At 40.3% G+C, this 16,647-nt stretch overlaps 1 protein-coding gene across 3 annotated transcripts in view; it reads right to left on the bottom strand.

Moving 5' to 3' along the window:
• The window catches only part of DIS3L2 (DIS3 like 3'-5' exoribonuclease 2), a 360,246-nt gene that overhangs the window by 200,491 nt on the left and 143,108 nt on the right, over nucleotides 1–16,647 (bottom strand). For all 3 annotated transcript variants that reach the window (XM_052655148.1, XM_052655156.1, XM_052655165.1), the window contains exons 7-8: nucleotides 14,261–14,361; nucleotides 12,255–12,502 (exon numbers count right to left, since the gene is read on the bottom strand). In XM_052655148.1, coding sequence (XP_052511108.1) covers nucleotides 12,255–12,502; nucleotides 14,261–14,361 — 349 coding nt within the window. The remainder of the gene's footprint in view (nucleotides 1–12,254; nucleotides 12,503–14,260; nucleotides 14,362–16,647) is intronic.

Genomic DNA, 16,647 nt, shown 5'->3' with positions numbered 1-16,647 from the left:
GAGAAGTAAAAGGCAAGGAAGAAAAGAAAAGATATACCCATAAGAATGCAGAGTTCCAAACAATAGTATGGAGAAATAAAGTCTTCCAAAGCGAACATGGAAAGAAATAGAGGAAAACAAAAGAAAGGGAAAGACTAGAGATCTCTTCAAGAAAATTAGAGATACCAAGGGAACATTTCATACACAGATGGGCACAATAAAGGACAGAAACAGTATGAACCTAATAGAAGCAGAAGATATTAAGAAGAGGTGGCAAGAATACACAAACTGTACAGAAAAGATCTTAATGACCCAAATAACCACGATGGTGTGATCACACACCTAGAACCAGACATCCTGGAATGCAAAGTCAAGTGGGCCTTAGGAAGCATCACTATGAACAAAGCTAGTGGAGGTAACGGAATTCCAACTCAGCTATTTCTAATCCTAACAGATGATGCTGTTAAAGTGCTACACTTAATATGCCAGCAAATTTGGAAAACTCAGCAGTGGCCACAGGACTGGAAAAGGTCAGTTTTCATTCCAATCCCAGAAAAGGGCAATGCCAAAGAATGTTCAAATTACTGCACAATTGCACTCATTTCACATGCTAGCAAAGTAATGCTCGAAATTCTCTGTGCTGGGCTTCAAGAGTACGTGAACCGAGAACTTCCAGATGTTCAAGCTGTATTTAGAAAAGGAGAGATCAAATTGCCAACATCTGTTGGATCATCAAAAAAGCAAGAGAATTCCAGAAAAACATCTATTTCTGCTTTATTGACTGTGCCAAAGCCTTTGACTCTGTGGACCACAACAAACTGTGGAAAATTCTGAAAGAGATGGGAATACCAGACCACCTTACCTCCTCCTGAGAAACCTGTATGCAGGTCAAGAAGCAACAGTTAATACCAGACATGAAACAACTGACTGGTTCCAAATTGGGAAAGGAGCACATCAAGGCTGTATATTGTTACCTTGCTTATTCAACTTCTATGCAGAGTACATCATGTGAAATGCCGGGCTGGAGGAAGCACAAGCTGGAATAAAGACTGCCAGGAGAAGTATCAATAACCTCAGATATGCAGATGACACCACCCTTATGGCAGAAAGTGAAGAGAAGCCTCTTGATGGAAGTGAAAGAGGAGAGTTAAAAAGTTGATTTAAAACTCAACATTCAAAAAACAAAGATTATGGCATCCGGTTCCATCACTTCATGGCAAATAGATGGGGAAACAATGGAAACTGAGAGACATTTATTTTCTTGGGCTTCAAAATCACTGCAGATGGTGACTGCAGCCATGAAATTAAGACACTTGCTCCTTCGAAGTAAAGCTATGACCAACCTAGACAGCATATTAAAAAGCAGAGACATTACTTTGCCAACAAAGGTTCATATACTCAAAGCTATGATTTTTTACAGTAGTCATGTATGGATGTGAGAGCTGGACTATAAAGAAGGTTGAGCACTGCTTTTGAACTGTGGTGTTGGAGAACATTCTTGCAAGTCCCTTGGACTACAAAGAGATCAAACCCATCAATCCTAAAGGAAATCAATTCTGAATATTCACTGGAAGAACTGATGCTGAACCTGAACCTAGAATACTCTGGCCACCTGATGCAAAGAATTGACTGCTTAGAAGAGACCCTGATGCTGGGAAAGATTGAAGGTGGGAGGAAAAGGGGACAACACAGGATGAGATGGTTGGATGGCACCCCCGACTCAATGGACATGAGTTTGAGTAAACTCCGGGAGTTGGTGATGGACAGGGAGGCCTGGTGTGCTGCAGTCCATGGGGTCACAAAGAGTTGGACACAACTGAGCAACTGAATAACAAATCCATGACATGCTGACATGGTACTGCTGGTTCTAGAGCATAAAAGGACTATACAGCTCCTTCCTTAAGCAATGTATCTCTATCTTAAAGGCACTTCCTTTATGACTTCCATGTTGAACTAGGCCCACAGAACAAAACAAGCTCATTCACCTCAGAAAACAGCAGCAGGCCATGGAGCCATTCCTCCCCCAGAGCAGCTCTCGCTCCTCAGAACTATTACTCTCCTTTGGTTCTATTTCCTTCCTGGAACATGCCTCTTTCCAGCTGTCTAACAATGTTTTAGGTACATGTCTTATTTATTAATAGATGAGGAGAATCATCCTAGAGGGAATACACATTTCTTTGTTTCTGTATCTTACACTGAGACTTTGTTCATCTTAAGAGCCCAGTAAAAGATGGTTGAATGAATAAACAAAGTAATGCTCTTGAGCCTGGGAAAAATGTACTCTATTCCTGCATGAAACTCCAAAGGAAAAGAAAACTGAAGATGGTAAAATACAAACAAATAAAACCCAATGACGTGGACCTAAGTAAACACCTGAGTCCTTTAATAACCAGCTGCCACATTAGCAAAGTTACTAATATTAACATATCAAAGAATTAAGAACAAGAAAAAAAATGCCTGCTACTATTTCTTTCACTCAAAATTGACCTGACATTACTTACTGATGTGAAAAATATCACCTCTTTAATTATGAGTTGCCAGTTCAAGAAGACTTGAAAAAGAAATATTTTAGGGATTTGAATGAAAGAAAAAAATCTGTTTACCAATGATACGATTACCTACAGAAAAAATCCAAAGGAAACTATATCCAAAGTATTAAAATTAATAAGGGGATTTAGCAATGAGGCTGGATAAAGGATTAACACACAAAAATTAATTATAACTTAAAAAATTAATTATAACTTTATACACGAGCACCAAAAAGCTAAAAAATGCAATTTAAGTGCCTGCTTTTCAGAAGTCAACATTAACAACATGAACAGACAATTCAAAAACCAAGGAAAAGGTATTTTCCATATTATTAGCTGCTAAAAGGTTACTTTCTAGGTATTTTTTTTAACTCCAGAAAATCAAATGACAAACAGGCCAAATTTAAAAAGATGCTAACATGAGTGGGTAAAATTTTAAGAAAAGAGAACTATAAAGTCTCAAAAATATCACCCCAAGTATATTAAATAGTATATTTATAAGGGAAAATAATAAAGTTAGGGATTCTGGCAGATAGCTCCTTAGTCAAGTGATCAAGGTTAACATCACCAGTATACATACTGATATCATGTACCCACTGATATGCTGCACTTCATTTTGTGGTATCCTTCTCCATGATGCTTAAGCTCAATCCAACCATGAGAAAACATTAGACAAACACAAACTGAGAAACACTCTACAAAACTCCTGACCAGTACTCTTCAAAATTGTCAAAACAGAAGACAAGGCTGAGAAATGGTCACAAATTGGAAAAACTGCAATGACATGACAACTGCAAAGTAGAATCCTGGACCAGAATCTCGAACAGAAAAAGGGGCTTAGTAGAAAAACTGATAAGATCTGAATAAATTCTATACTTTATGTAATAGTATTGTACCAGGGTTAATTTCTTAGTTTTGACAAATATTCTATGATAAGATGTTCACATAAGGAAAAGCTAGGTAAAGAATATAAGAACATTCTACCATTTTTGCAATTTCTATAAATCTAAATTATCTAAACAAAAAATTAACTATGGACAAAATATGAGTAAAGACACAGAGATAGTCTCTAAGAGAGGAAACATAATGACTATAAATATATGAAAAGATGCTCAATCTCATTAGTAATTTGTTGTCATCTGTTCAGTTGCTAAGTCAAGTCCTACTCTTTACTGCTAGATAAATAAATTATATTTCTGCAAATAGAAATTTTATGAATTAAAATGAATGAAATATATGAATGCATGTTGGAAACATAATGTTAAAAGAAAAAAAGGCAAGTCAAAGAAGAATATGTATAGCCTTGTATTTGTATTTTTTATAAGGTTCAGAAACAAGCAAAACTAACACTTTCAGGGACATAAATATGAGCAAATTATAAGGAAAAGCATATGTCTGAGACAATGGTTACCTCTTGGGATAACATTAGGGGTTAGGATAGAGAGGAACACACAGGGAGTTTTAACACTATTGTGACAGATTCCTTAATCTGGGTGGTGAGTTCAAGGGTTGGTTTAAATACCAGAACTCAAAAATCACATAAATGTTACATGTATTCTTTTAACTGTGAAACATATTTTGCAATTGATGTTAATAACTATTTTAAAAATAATATTTTAGACAAATATATACCAAACCCTTAATAGTGATTATTTCAGGGGATGAAATTCTGGAAATATCTCACTTTCTATTGTATATATTTTAAATAATATTAAGTTTATAGCATATATATACTGGAAAAAATAAAAATTTTCTAAAAATTTTGCTACTGCAATAACAAATAGATATGAGAAAGCTTTCCTAGTTAGAATAATTTAAATGATAACCACCTCAATTTTTCTCATTCACCAGAGTTCTTCCACACATACTCTTCCCATTCACAATCCATGACATGACAACTGGGTCCTACTCTAAAATTAATCAGGACAGAGCTGAAACATTTCTAGCTCCTTACATTTGGGAGCTATGTGTACATGTAAACATTCTATATAAATCAGCATTTTTAGGGTTCACTGTTCTGGGTAATGTGCCATTAAAACCTTACTGAGGGAAAAGACCAGCTACAGGCAGGAGAAATTAAGACAAGAAAGTCCTACAAATTGGCCCCTGGGCCTTAAAGAAAACTGGAAAAGCAACAGTCAACACTGGTGTTGCAAGCCATTCATCCTCCTTTTCCATCACAACCGCTCATCAAGTTTTAGCCTGAAAACTCAGCTACACACAGAAAGGCAGCCCTACCCTCTTACAGTGATCGTCACTATCATTATTGCCCTCACGCCTTCATGTATACTGGCCCACGCTGGAAACTCTATGCAAACAGACACAATGGTATCCGATCCCTGAGAACCTGCAAGTGGAAAACAATAAACACCGCCGCATTTAGGGCTCGGAACTTCAGTAACGAGACACAGTGAAAACAGAGTGTGGCAAAGACTTGAGCTGTATCATTTTAGGTATTATTTTCTAAAATCAAGAGAAAAGAACACATCATTTCCCCTTTTCTGGCTCAGTATTATGATGCAGCAAAAGTCAGTAAGTAAGGAACTGGGGATTTTAGAAAAAGCTTGGGCAGATTAGTGATGATAAAATGCGGAAGAGAAGCAAGGCTCAACAACGTTTGATTTTAGGGAAGGCCCAGAAGATTGACAGTAAAGAGTTTAACGTCAATGTGAAGGGAGCAAAGAGGAGGCTGAAAGCATTTAAGGGGTAAAGGAGAAGGCTGATAGTAGCTAAGGTTCTCTAATACTTTTAATATTTTCAAGAAGATTGTGGATGAAGCTGACAACCATGGAAGAAGTGTTAATGATTGCATGTGGTGCAAGGAGGGAACGACTCGGAAGCAAAGCCTACATCAGGACTACTCTCTTCCACTTCTTTCACTTTTGCTCTGTTCGGACCAAGATGCTCTCTCAGTGTTGCACACATAGCTTTTTCCAAAGTGAGTCCTCAGAAGCCACGAGGTAGAGCCCAACAGTCACACAGAAAGAGCCCCCTCCTCAGCCTAATTTGTTTCATTTCCACCAGCCAAGATAGAGTCACTCCTCCTGAAAAGGTCTTACAAAGTCTGAGTTTGGTAATACAAGTTTTCAGGATTACGTAACACAGCCTCTTCCTCAGGAGAGTCTTCAGACAACGAACATCCTCTTGAAAAGGTGAAATACCCTGCACAGGGGGAAGGACTAGATGGAGATATTTTTCAATTTACTAATCTTATAGGCTATGCTTCCGTGAAACAAACCAATGTATCCTGTTTTTTTCTACCAACCTAGTTATTGTTTCATCTTCCTAAATACACGTTAATGTAATGTCCACCTCTTAAATTCATATCTACCGCATAAGAAATGTTGCATCTATCAAACCTGAATAGAAGAGTAAAAGTATTTGCTTCTGTCAGTCAACAAATGTATCTGATGGTCTGATTACTGAAATGTTAAGGGTACAAAGGCAAGAGTTGAAGAAGATACCAGAACGGTTCCCTTCCCCATCAACCACTTCCCTCCTCACCACAGGCGCCATCAATCAGAACTCCCCTTCCCCTCCTTCCATCTCACCCAGTCCTCTCCCATGCAAGTTATTGTCCATTCCCTCTCTTAAAATGTGTGGTGCCATGACGTTAAGCCTGGACAATCCCATCTTCAACACCAAGCTTTTCACCCATGCGGCACGCGCACTGACCTATTCATCTTCCTCCTTCTCAGCCCTCAAAGCTGCCAAACTTTGCTAGTTTATGGTATTAGTGAAATAAAATACGTCAGTTTGCTTTGTGTCAATTCATGCCATAGATCTTTAGTCAGTCTTCAATGTTGCCAAGAAACACTATTATGTTTTTCACAGTAGTTGCTGTAAAACTTTTCCATTTTCTTTAAGATTTATCTTTAAATATTCCAGAAGAAGAAACTATGACCAATCTAGGAGAAAGTGATCTTGGTATCTCCATGCTCATGACATCCTGGGAGGAAAGGCTTGGACTGTAAACTCTAGACTTTAGGAGAACAGATTTCACAAAGATCTGAGAAAATACAGGCATGAATTCAACTGTAAGAGTTTCTAAAGGAAAAAATGATTTAAGAGAATTGGGAAGCTCTTTTTTTTTTAATTAAACTTTTTACTTTGTATTGGGGTATAGCCAATTAACAAACAACGTTATGATGGTTTTGGTTGACAGTGAAGGGACTCAGCCATACACACATATATACAAGTATCCATCCTCCCCCAAACTCCCCTCCCATCCAGGCTGACACATAACACTGAGCAGAGTTCCATGTGCTATACAGTAGGTCCTCATTGGTTATCCATTTTCAGTATAGCAGTGTGTACATGTCCATCCCAAACTTTCTAGTTATCCCTTCATGAGAGTTGGGAAGCTCTTAAAACTCTAAGTCTGATTATATAATTACAAATCATTCCAGCAAGGAAGCAAATGTGGCTTTTTAAGTATCTTGGACAAGAGTTCTAGTATTAAATATAAAAAGTACTAAGTATGTTGTGATACATAGCAAAAAGCAGTGATGCCTAAAAGCCAGTGAGAGTTCCTCAAGAACAGATTACCTTTAGGCTTTTGATAGCATTACAGGATTAAGATTCATGAAAGTGTGGTATATGATATATATACATACACACAGGTGAATAGGGCTCAACTGAAATCTCTCATGACTATTCCAAGAACAAAATAAAAAATAACTTTTTAACAACCAGAAGTCTCTAGTACTGTAATACTCTTTGGGCTCCCCTTGAATGGGCTACCCTGGTGGTGCGGATGGTAAAGAGTCTGCCTGCAGTGTGGGAGACCCGGGTCCAATCCTGGGTCAGGAAGATCCCCTGGAGAAGGAAATGGCAACCCACTCCAGGATTCTTGCCTGGAAAATCCCATGGACGGAGGAGTCTGGCAGGCTGCAGTCCATGAGGTCGCAAAGAGTCAGATACGACTGAGCAACTTCACTCTCTTTCTTTCTTTCTTTCGTCTTAACTGGCACTTTGGTGCTACTGGGAGTGCCAGGGAAGCAATGCTTATGCTGACAGAGGCACCAAGACTGACAGCCTCCTGAAGGCCCCTTCCAAAGCCACTGAAATTATATATTCTATTAATGTGCACATTCTACTTAACCTTTTTGTTAAAAATTCCAAACATGGGGTTCTCCCCCTGAGTTTATATACTGACTGGATGTTGTTATCAAGTGTTGATTTTGAAGCCAAAGAACCTTGGTTCTCATCACCTTCTGTTCTAAACCACTCATGTTTTCTAGTTTGATTTATGGTACAATATCTTACTAGTCAACATGGCTAAAGACCCTGGGGTCACCAAATCATTTTCATCTACCTATCTGACCAGCCAGTAAACATTCACTGAGTATCCTTGTCCTAAAGAAGCTCATGGCTAAGTAAGTAACTTACACAAGCAACTGTAATACAGACAAGAGCTGTAAGACTGATATTATTAGAAATGATGGGAGTACCATGACAGAAGACTCAGTCAGGGAACACTCTCTGAGGAGATAACTGACTTAAGTTTAAAAGTTGAGTATTTCACTAAACACTACAGAGAGGAGAAAGCCACTGCTGACAAAGGAAGTGCTGTGTGCAGAAGTTTGGAGCTATGAACAGAGTTAGCAATGAAATGGCAAGCAATGAGGCACAAGCGAAGGGAACAGCAAGAGATAAAGATGCTCCTGGTGAATCGTGATTAAATGCCATTGTCATTATCAATCCAGTCACCCAATCAGAAGCCTGAGAGTTCATTCAAGATTCTGTCCTTCTCCTTCATGCCCCATTTCCAGCTGGTCACCATGTCTGAGAAAATTTGCTTCTTCCTCTCCCCTGACTCTTTTCATTCCTTCTGACTCCCTCTGTACAGCTCCTTCACTTTATCTCAGTGTGACATCTGGCTTGCTTCCAGCCATGGCCCTTACCACCTACTCTGGACTCCCAGTCAGAATGATTCTTTAGCAAAGAGGCTTCCACTCTCCAAGAAACAACTCTAGACTTCCCCCTTCATCCACCTTCTCTACATTTTCAGAGAAGTATTTTATTCCTAGAAGAACACATAGCATTCTGCCTTGTATTATACATAGGGCTAAAAAGACAGGCCATTCAATCCATCTGCTTTGTTCACATTCCACGCGAGAGAGTTGAGTCCCATGGTCCCTGATAATCAGGCAGTGGATCGTGGGACCTTGGACCCCCCAGCTCTGTTTAAAATTGTTGAGCAAATAACTGTCTCAATAGACCAATAAAGATTTTCTATAGAAATTCTGTGCTCTAGACTTCAGTGTGTGACCTGCAGGGGACTGGCAGTACCATTTGGGGGCCATGTGTGTTATTGAGAAGGGAAATGGCTACTGTGTGGAAAAGAGCAGAAAAATACAGCTCATGTGCAGAACGGGGTAAAGAAAAGATGCTGTGTGGTGGCTGGACTGGTCAGGGTGGTTGAGACAGAAGCTCTGTTTCCTTTGCTACCTTGTTAGTTCTGAATTCCCCATGAGACGTGCTGTACTCACTGCCCTGGGCTTTAGGCAAACCACCAATTCCTTACACCAACCGCCACTTTCACTTCAATTAGTACAAGCAGCAGTCTATTTCCTAGAAAACAATTAACCCTACGACATTTATGTAAAGTCCTTCTGCATTAGGCTATAATTTCTCTAAAGAAACCAGGGCTTATTTACCTTTTTATTTCTCACATAATATAGCAGCGACTTACACATACGATTAACACCTGTCTTGTGAACTGAATTTAACTATAGATGAAGTAAATGGCTTTGGACTTGGATGATCCATGGCAACTGCATAGACAGAGGTTCAATAATTCTCAAGGATAGAGTGTTGGGGAAGAGAACAAATTCAAAAGGAAGGCATTTTGGTTAAACTTGGTTTTGAGGCGTGATTTCTATGGAAGCAAACCACACACATTCATACCTGTAGCAAGCACTACCTCCACACTCCTGGTCAAAACCTAGCAAGGATAAGAAAGGAAACCCAGGCAGTCATAGCACAGCACGCCTGGCTGGGAAATGGTGACCTCAGCTCCTGAAGATCAGTAACTGATAGCCAGAACAAAATGGCAAGGCGACCACCAACGGGCAACAGCTGTGGTCCGCACCCGCCGTGAGACAGACGTCAGCGGGGAACTGCATCGTGGAAACTTGCCGCACTTTACTTCCAAAGATAAATTTTCTCTTTTCCACAAGGACTTTTTAACAGGCTTACTTCCATAAAAGACAATTTTTAATGTCTTTATAGTAAGAAGGTAGAGAAAAAGCACACCTTTCCATCTAAATAGGAGAATCTTTAATTTTTTATATATAACATATTGTTATTATTTTAAAATACTAGTTTTCTGGATTCAGCAAATGTCCTTGCTGCTTCAAAGACTCAACTCCTTTTTTGATTACTGTTGTACTTTACCCACAAGAAAAGAGTTTTTGATGAAGTAAGGCTTCATCATTTGATGAAGTAATAGCACCTGAAGGGCCATTTGAACAATAAGAAACTCAGTCTGTGAAGATTTCCTGACTATACCCTGACTACACCCTTACAGCTCAAAAACTAAGGAAGTAGCCCAATCAAGTATACACAATGGGCTATGACAGAAAGGCAGATAAAGACAAGGCTGGATTTCCTGCCTTGATGTGAAATGTTCCCTTTTCACTGCCAAGCAAACAGTGGCGGGCACAACCACCAGGGCCAGGTGGCACAGCCATTATCGACCCTTTTGAGTGGATGGTGAGAAACTGGCAAGCTGCTGAGAAGGGCTATTTAGGGCTCAAAGGGTTGACGTCACTTTTGGATAATGAGTTAGGCTTCAAAATTATGACACTGCAATCGCATCACTTGAGAACAGAAAAGAAAGTGCAAGTGCTCCTGAGTGTCTCTGAGAACATATCAATAGCGGTGATGTTCAAATCACTGAGAAAGTGGCCCAGGATAGTATATATTTTTAAAAATATATTCATTTATTTATTTGGCTGCACCAGGAGGTCTTAGTTGCTGTATGTGGAAATTTTAGCTGTGGCATGCCAACTTTTAGTTGTAGCATGTGGGATCTAGCTCCCTAATCAGGGAGCAAACCCGGGCTCCCTGCATTGGAAGTGTAGGGTCTTAGCCACCAGACCACCAGGGATGTCCCAGGATAGTATATTTTAAATTGCATTATTAGGACACACAGATATGACCTGCTTTTCTTCACTAACCATAAAAGGCTAAGCAGAGAATAAACTTCATCAAGGCTGCACTTGGTGGCCATCCATTGTGTTGACACTCATAACCAAGGAACGTTCCCAGGAGGGTCCGTACTGTACAAGTTAGCTAGCCAACAGCAAGGCACCAAATCAGGCTGAGAGTAGCATCAGAGCAAACTCTTCCAGCTTTTATGCCTTCATTTGCATTTCCTGTGAAGCATAAACCAGATGCCACCCATAATAAAGGGCTACAGATATAGCTAAAACTTAATACTGCTTCTCTTTCAAAATGAACATCAATTGTAAGAAGGGAACAGGCGCATTTGCTCTAACAGCTGGGTCCAGCAGCTTCTTCAGATGATAATGAAGTGGCTAGTGATGATGCTCTGTGGCTATAGAATCTATACTTAAGTGAGATTGGTTTCTGAAAGATTCCCTAAAAATATGGCACCCTTCCCCTGCTTTTGGCAGGGAGATTTAACATTGAATGCTATTAAGTGAAACCTCTGAAGTGTTAGTTGCTCAGTCGTGTCTGACTTTTTGCGACCGCATGGACTGTAGCCCAGCAGGCTCCTGGATCCATGGGATTCTCCAGGCAAGAATACTGGAGTGCGTTGCCATTTCTTCCTCCAGGAAACCTCTGAAGGATCAATACCAAAAAAGCACATCATTCAAACATATCTTTACATTCTTAGTTTTTAAGCCTGGGAAACTGAGGTCCCATGAATATGCCTCCAATTTCACATATTTTAACACTAGTGTCTGAAAGGAGGGATGTGACTGAAAGGTCAGGGCGAGGTCAGGATGAAGGGTCAGGGCGAGGTCAGGACAAAAGGTCAGGGAAAGGTCAGGCATACTGAGGCATGCCCGGGCATGTCAGGACACACCCCGGAGACGGGCCGGCAACCAAGCCGACCAATCAGGAGCCGACACGAAGCCCTCGCCGTCCAATCAGGAGCTGACACGGAGCCCTTGAACACCAATCACCGCTGAGCCCGCATTTTCTTCCTTATATGGGAGCCCCAGCCGGGGCTATAAAACCCCTTCCCCACCCCTCACACCTCGGAGACTCCACAGACTCCCTTTACCCCACAGACTCCCTTTGCTTCACAGACCCCCCTCGCTCCCCTGCTTACCCGCCCCCGGGAGTTCTGCCCGACAGCGACCACCCAATAAAAGGCCCTGTTCAACGGTCGATAGGGGTGGTTCCTTCTTCCCGCGGCATTTCTTACAGTGACTGTTGGATGCAATGAATTCTTTGCAAATTCCCAAGTACAAACAGGATTCATAGCATAACAGGAAGTAAGTTGAGGCTTAGAATGTACTTACGTTTTATGCCAAAAAACAGAAACAAACAAAAAGGGTGAATGCCTGGCAATTCAAGGAACCTACAGGTGACCAGCTGAGGTGGTAGCTAAGGGCCATTTCTGAGGAACTAGGAGCAAAATATGCCTAGGACCCATGTTTTAATGAAGAAATAATAATTAAAATACACACAAAAATGTTTATCTAAATGTTACCTAAACCAAATTGTGTCTGATTTCGGTAGTTTTTCTCGCCAAAGGTCACCTACCCTAGGGCAAAGTTGCTGTCCTCCTTCCAGTCCATAATGCGGCAGATGAACAGTGTGTTGGCATAGTCTTTGGGCCGGGTCACAAAGTCCTGCGGACAGTCCTTGAGAGGCACATATATTCTAGGCACCCGGTGGTCCGAGGGAGAAAACAAGGCATATTTCCTAAACAGTTCACTGTTCTTATCAGCCAAGAGTTTGAGGAAGCCAGTCGCTGCACGTGAGTGCTTTTTCTCCAAGATGTAAACCACCTGAAAATACCAAGGATACATATATGGTTAATGTTGTTTATCTACAGTATTAGACAACAGTTGGGAGAAGGCAGAACGTTACCTGGTCACCTCGCTGGGTCCAAGAGTTTTTCTAAGTCCTACTGAAATACTTCTCAGTGATGCTCTGTGACTAAATGACTTTACCACAGTGTCAGTTTTGCATATGAGTACTGTTTGCCTGGTAATTTTAGATCAAACTAAGAAACTATACCCAAAAAAAAAAAAAAAACAGAGGGAACACCATTGGGGGGCAGCAGCAAATTGCAGAACACAAATTCCATCTACAGAGGTTGCCTCTACTCAGTTCTGACCAAAGTCAAAGTCATTTAAGAATGCGGCCCAGCGTTCCCAGATGTTTTGTTTTGTCGAGAGAAGCCAGAAGCCTGATTTTCTTTTTTAACTCAAACCACGCCATTTTTTTTTTTTAATGAAAGCTACTAAGTCAAAATTTTTAAATATTGTATAGGTCAAACAAAAATTTATGAGAATTCCCTGGTGGTCCAGTGGTTAGGATTCCACTACCACTACATTGCCGAGGACCCAGGTTCAGTCCAGGGTTGGGGAACTAAGGTCCTACAAGCTGCATGGTATGGCCAAAAAATTAAAAAACTGAAGTGTTTTTTTTTTTTTAAGGCACAAATTTGTGAGCCAGATCCAGCCCATGGTCTTTCCATTCATTATAATCTTTCACACCTATCATGTTGCCTAGTATATGGTTAGTATTCAAAATGCTTCTTAAAATAAAGATCTAGGTAACTGAATGGGTACTTGGCTGGGTGGGGGGTGGGCAATAATATATATGTAATATAATTTAGAAATTCCCCATGTCGGTATGCAGGAGACACTCTCCTAACCAACTTGCTAGACTGAGTGTCAACACTGCACTCCCAGGGTACACGTGCCAAAAGAGGGGAGACCACGTGCTCTCACACACTTCACCCTTGGTACCACTTCTTCCACCCGGAGCTATCCCCATAGCGAGGATCAGCTGCATCTGATCCCATATCTGAGTATGTCACCTGCATATATCATTAAAAAATAAAGTTGAATTATGGAAAAAAAATACAAACAAATTGGTTTGTTACTATGATAACTAAATTAAATGCTTTGGAGGAACTAAAAAATACTTTATTAAAAACTTACTTTTGAATTAGATATGGTCAGCGACTTCACTTTCACTTTTCACTTTCATGCATTGGAGAAGGAAATGGCAGCCCACTCCAGTGTTCTTGCCTGGAGAATCCCAGGGACAGGGGAGCCTGGTGGGCTGCCGTCTCTGGGGTCGCACAGAGTCGGACATGACCGAAGCGACTTAGCAGCAGCAGCAGCAGCAGCATGACAACAATAAAAGCCATTGGAGCCAAAAACTGTAAAAATCTAGGCATCTACACTCATATTGCTTCACCAGTGCCTAAATTCTCACTCTGCTTTAAATAAAACAAACCAGAAATTATAGTGCAGTTTATGCAGAAAGATAACACAGAACCTCAATAAATACCTCCATACACCAAGAAAGGGCCTTGGCCCTTCAGGCAAAGACAGGCAAGTGAATATATAGGTACATGTTTAAAGTTTATATATATATATATATATATTTAAAAGATTCACTTTTTATGATTCCCTGCTTCCATTGACTTTTCTGATGAACTGAGCAACTACAGTCCTAACTGAATTGTACGCAAGGCCTGCAAGAGGAAGAAGCTACAAGCGAGACAAGTGAAAGAAACAGGCAAAGACCTTTGCTGATCTCTGCAGCGACTTCTCTGGTAACACTCTGGAGTCCTGTGATGTGAAGGTGTTCTCATCTTTTATCACTGGTGCACCAGCGTCCTCTTTGCCTAATTTAAGACAAGAGAACAGAAGAAGAGGAGACATCAGGTAGATGCAGAGTATGAGGCATACAGACTCATGGTGTTTCTAAACTCAGAGCCGCAAGGATTCTTGGATACCATTTACCCCAAACTACTCATTTTACAGAAAAGGAAACCCGGGCCCACAGTGGTTAGGTGACTTGGCTAAGGTCAATTACGTCACCAACTTGTATTAATGCTCACACTCAGCAGGCCACATTTTATATGTTTGATATTATTTATATATTAGGCATCATATAAGTGGAGATATGTTGAATTAAACTAAATCACCTGTGTCAAAATGCCAAAGAAACTAAATGCTATACACTGTCCCCACCCACAAGGAAGAAGAGAGACATGTTAACTTATATGTACAGCTGCTGAAATAAAATCAAAATAAATGTTAACTTTTAAAAGTACTTTGGTACCAGCCATAACAAACAAAATGGTGGAAAATAGATTATATTTATTAAATAAACAAATCAAAAACCCAACCCTGATTTTCCTGGCTTTTCTTAGTGACATTATATAAAGAGTAAAGTACTTAAAGCCTTTTAATGTTTAATTTCCTTTCTTAAAAACTTATAAAATGCACATTCACCCAAAAAACTGAAACCACATCTCTCCAGTAAAGAGGGAGTTAGGCTCTGGACCAGAAGTATTAAAACCACTCATGAAAAAAAAGCAGCAAATTACACACTTCTGAACATTTAATATTTTATATTTTCATGTGTTACATTAGATTTCCCCCACAAAATATTCTTATCCAACTATCCTGGAGTTTCTAGATGCTAGGAGTCACAACCAATTCATGTGGGACCCACTCCAGCTAGCTAAGAGAGACTTGTACTTATCATCATTTAGACATTATCATGGCCAAAATAAATAAATAAATCCTTTTCAGGACTGGCCTCTTAGCAAAGGCTCAGCTGAAAGCCAGTTTTACTCTGGGCGTACTCTGGAAACACTGACATTATCTGACCTACTGGGGCTTAAGAACCATCAACTGTATGCTTTTCCATCTATGCTAAAATCTACCTACCTAGTGCCCATTGAAAGCAGAATTCTTACTGTTTTCTGAAAAGAAAAACAAATGAAAACTTTCCCATTGTCAATCATCATGTTTATCAGTAAAAGAGGGTCATCATCTAAGTTCATCTTTTATCAGGATTCCAAATGCATCATATGCTTCCAGAACAACCTTTTTTATACTCTTGGTAGTTTAGTTGCTAAGTCTTATTCAACTGTTTGCAACCCCATGGACTATAGCCCACGAGGCTCCTCCCCTCCATGGGATTTTCCAGGCAAGAATACTGGAGTGGGTTACCATTTCCTTCTCCAGGGGATCCCAACCCAGGGATCGAACCCAGGTCTCCTGCACTGCAGGCAGATTCTTTACTGAATGAGCTACCAGGGAAGATTGACACTCTTAGGGAGAAAAAAAAAAAACCTATACAAATTGTTGACCTATCCCGTAACATATCTTGTCAATGTGTTCTGCAGAACAAGGTAAATTCAGGAAATATTAGGAGGCTGGAATTACCACGAACAAGTATACTCTACCTAGATGTCTGATATCAAGACCTGGCAATCAAGAAAAGGTAGTGAGGGGGTTTCCAAGATAGCCCAAAATCCTGGGCAGGCAGCTTTCTGTGATGGTCACCGATGGCTCCATCTTAAAATGACTATTGCTTCAGATTCCATTCCAACCATAAGCAACTCTTCTGTTCTAATGGTTATGCCAGGTTGCATTAAAAAAAAAAAGAGGAAGTGGCCAATCATGATTTTCAGAGATGACCTTTTCAGGGTCTATGTTCATAAGGATTGCTGGAGAAGACTCTTGAGAGTCCCTTGGACAGCAAAGAGATCAAACCAGTCAATTGTAAAGAATATCAACCCTGAATATTCACTGGAAGGACTGATACTGAAGCTGAAGCTCCAATACTTTGGCCACCTGATGCAAAGAGCTGATTCACTGGAAAAGACCTTGATGCTAGGAAAGACTGAGGGCAGGAGGAGAAGGGGACAACAGAGGCTAAGATGGTTGGATGGCATCACTGACTAAGCAGACATGAGTGTGAGCAAGCTCCAGGAGATAAGGAAGGACAGGGAAGCCCTGCATGCTGCATATGGATATCCTGGCAGAAATAAGGCTTGTGCAGACAAAGATGCATTCCAATATTATAAGTTAAACTGAAGCCTGTAGCCTTACAGGTGAGCACCAAAAATATGTTCAATAAATGTGAAGAAACACACTGCCAGGTTAGAAAAGTG

The sequence above is a fragment of the Budorcas taxicolor genome, chromosome 2 (genome assembly GCF_023091745.1).
Source record: "Budorcas taxicolor isolate Tak-1 chromosome 2, Takin1.1, whole genome shotgun sequence".
Classification (NCBI taxonomy): domain Eukaryota; kingdom Metazoa; phylum Chordata; class Mammalia; order Artiodactyla; family Bovidae; genus Budorcas; species Budorcas taxicolor.
Note: the sequence above shows the minus strand (reverse complement) of the source record. Positions and strands in the feature narration are given on the sequence as shown.